At 46.4% G+C, this 2,500-nt stretch overlaps 1 protein-coding gene across 1 annotated transcript; it reads left to right on the top strand.

Moving 5' to 3' along the window:
• The first annotated feature begins 193 nt into the window (after nt 1-193).
• Nucleotides 194-1,477, top strand: LOC134325374 (D(1C) dopamine receptor). The gene has a single exon (XM_063007547.1). The coding sequence runs from the start codon at nt 389-391 to the stop codon at nt 1,475-1,477; it is 1,089 nt and encodes a 362-aa protein (XP_062863617.1). The 5' UTR covers nt 194-388.
• Nucleotides 1,478-2,500: the final 1,023 nt, after the last annotated feature.

The raw sequence follows: 2,500 nt of genomic DNA, 5'->3' as shown, positions 1-2,500 counted from the left end.
TTCATTTATTTATTTATTTATTTATTTTTTGCTCGGACTGTTGATTTGAATCGTCTGGATTAAAGGTGCGGTCAGTAAAACTGTGTGTGTATGAAGGTTGGTGTTCCTGAAGTGACCGCTGGGAGACGACGCTCCGGACGATTCTGAGATGGAGAACCTCACCAACACCACGACGGCGGTGGGTTCGGAGGACGAGGACGGGGCGGAGCACGGGCGGAGCGGGCGGGTCGTGCTGGGGTTCGTGCTGTTCCTGCTGATCGTCTGGACGTTGTTGGGGAACACGCTGGTCTGCGCCGCCGTGGTGAAGTTCAGGCACCTGAGGTCGAAGGTCACAAACTTTTTTGTGATCTCGCTGGCCGTGTCGGATCTCTTCGTGGCCGTGCTGGTGATGCCCTGGGAGGCCATGTCGGCGGTCGCGGGGGCGTGGCTGTTCGGCCGCTTCTGCGCCGTCTGGGTGGCGTTCGACATCATGTGTTCCACGGCGTCCATCCTGAACCTGTGCATCATCAGCGTGGATCGTTACTGGGCGATCGCTAGCCCGTTCCGCTACGAGCGTAAGATGACCCAGCGCGTGGCGTTCGTGATGATCGGCGTCGCCTGGACGCTTTCGGTTCTCATCTCCTTCATCCCCGTCCAGCTCAACTGGCACGAAGCGGACGAGGACGAGGAGGACGCTAACATCGTCGACCAGGCTAACGTTAACGCAAACGTCAGCGACGACAACTGCAAAGCTAACCTGAACCGGACGTACGCCATCTCGTCCTCACTCATCAGCTTCTACATTCCGGTGGTGATCATGATCGCTACGTACACGCGCATTTTCCGCATCGCTCAGACCCAGATCCGCCGGATTTCCTCCCTGGAACGGGCCGCGGGTCACGACGAAAATTCCAACTCGCTAAAAACGGCGTTTAAAAAGGAAACCAAGGTGCTGAAGACGCTGTCGGTCATCATGGGCGTGTTCGTCTGCTGCTGGCTGCCGTTCTTCATCCTGAACTGCATGGTTCCGTTCTGCCAGTGCGTCAGCGACACCACCTTCGCCGTCTTCGTCTGGTTCGGCTGGGCCAACTCCTCGCTCAACCCCGTCATCTACGCCTTCAACGCCGACTTCCGAAAAGCCTTCGCCTCCATCCTGGGCTGCCACAAGCTCTTCCCCAGCAGCGCCGTGGAGGCCGTCAACTTCAGCAACGAGCTGGTGTCGTACCACCACGATACCACGCTGCACAAGGAGGCGCCGCCGCCGCTTCCGCCCAGAGACCAACAACGAGCCCTACGCATTCATAAGAGTTCCTCCTTAAGCTCCTCCTCTTCCTGTGTGGTCGTGGGCGGAGTCTTCCGTGATCACACGCGTGCGCTGCTGCCCAGCGTCGGCCGGTGCGAGTGCGACGCCGAGATCTCGCTGGACACCATCACGCCCTTCACCTCCACCGCCGTCATGGAGTGTGGAGGGATTCCAGGACAGATCGTCCACGACTGACTGACAGAAAATGATTCTGTTACTGTTATTATTAACCAGCGATGGCGAGGGCGGCGCAGCGGTGTGTGTGAGATGCCATGTGATGATCGGTGTGTATTCCAGCCTTCAACCAAAGTGTTTCCAGGTGGTGCCAGACCCACCGTGACCCTGACCAGGTTAAAGTGGTGAGAATAAATGAATGAACGAGTGCTGAGGAATATAACTCTTTAATAACCCTGATATAATTATTTCATTATAAAATCTCCTCTGTTACATCAGCACGATCATCTGTTCAGCATTTATTATCGATTTAAATATTACATTTTTATTTCATTTTATTTTCTCCGAAATGAAATGAAATAAAATGTTTATCGTTTCACTTTTATTTTAAAAATCTAATGTTAAATGTTAAAATGTTGAATAATTGACAAACTGTTGTTCCGGTTTTGTCCTCTAAGCGGCGGTAAAGAGGCCAAAATCTTTATTTAAACTCGCACGTTATTATACTGTAGATTTAAATCTTAACATTAAAATGATTAAAATGTGAGTAAATAAATTGATAGGAACAGATTTACACCTGAACATAAATAATCTTTAATATAATGAATATTATAATAATAATGTGAAATAATTCATGAGTTTCAGTTTGTTGGTTTTAATCCCCCCCTTTTCTTTGCTGTATGGTTGTTTAATCAGAATTAAATTAAATTAATAAACAAATGTGATTAAACATTAAATAAATGAGTTCTTAGTTAAATTTCATTCTTGATACAACTATAGTGGTGTAGAGTTTACAACATTAATTTGCGTTATTTCGTTTATTTTATTTATTATTGATGAGATTTTAGAGCAGGATTTTTAATGTGTGAATATTTTAGAATCTTGAAGTTGTAATTAATGTTAAAATATAATCGAATTAATATTTTATTTATTAAAAACACTGATGAATCACTGAACGTGTTTGAGCTTTTCCTACATCAGCTGATTATGATCTACAGTTAAAGAAAATTATTATTGTTAAATATATTATTATTATTTATTATT

This window comes from Trichomycterus rosablanca, chromosome 13 (assembly GCF_030014385.1).
Source record: "Trichomycterus rosablanca isolate fTriRos1 chromosome 13, fTriRos1.hap1, whole genome shotgun sequence".
In the NCBI taxonomy this organism is placed as follows: domain Eukaryota; kingdom Metazoa; phylum Chordata; class Actinopteri; order Siluriformes; family Trichomycteridae; genus Trichomycterus; species Trichomycterus rosablanca.
The sequence above is the reverse complement of the archived record's forward strand: the minus strand, read 5'-3'. Positions and strand labels throughout refer to the sequence as shown.

What these genes read in the sequence shown, in the direction of transcription:
- LOC134325374 (XM_063007547.1), top strand. Translation starts at nt 389, where the DNA reads ATGCCCTGGGAGGCCATGTCGGCGGTCGCGGGGGCGTGGCTGTTCGGC.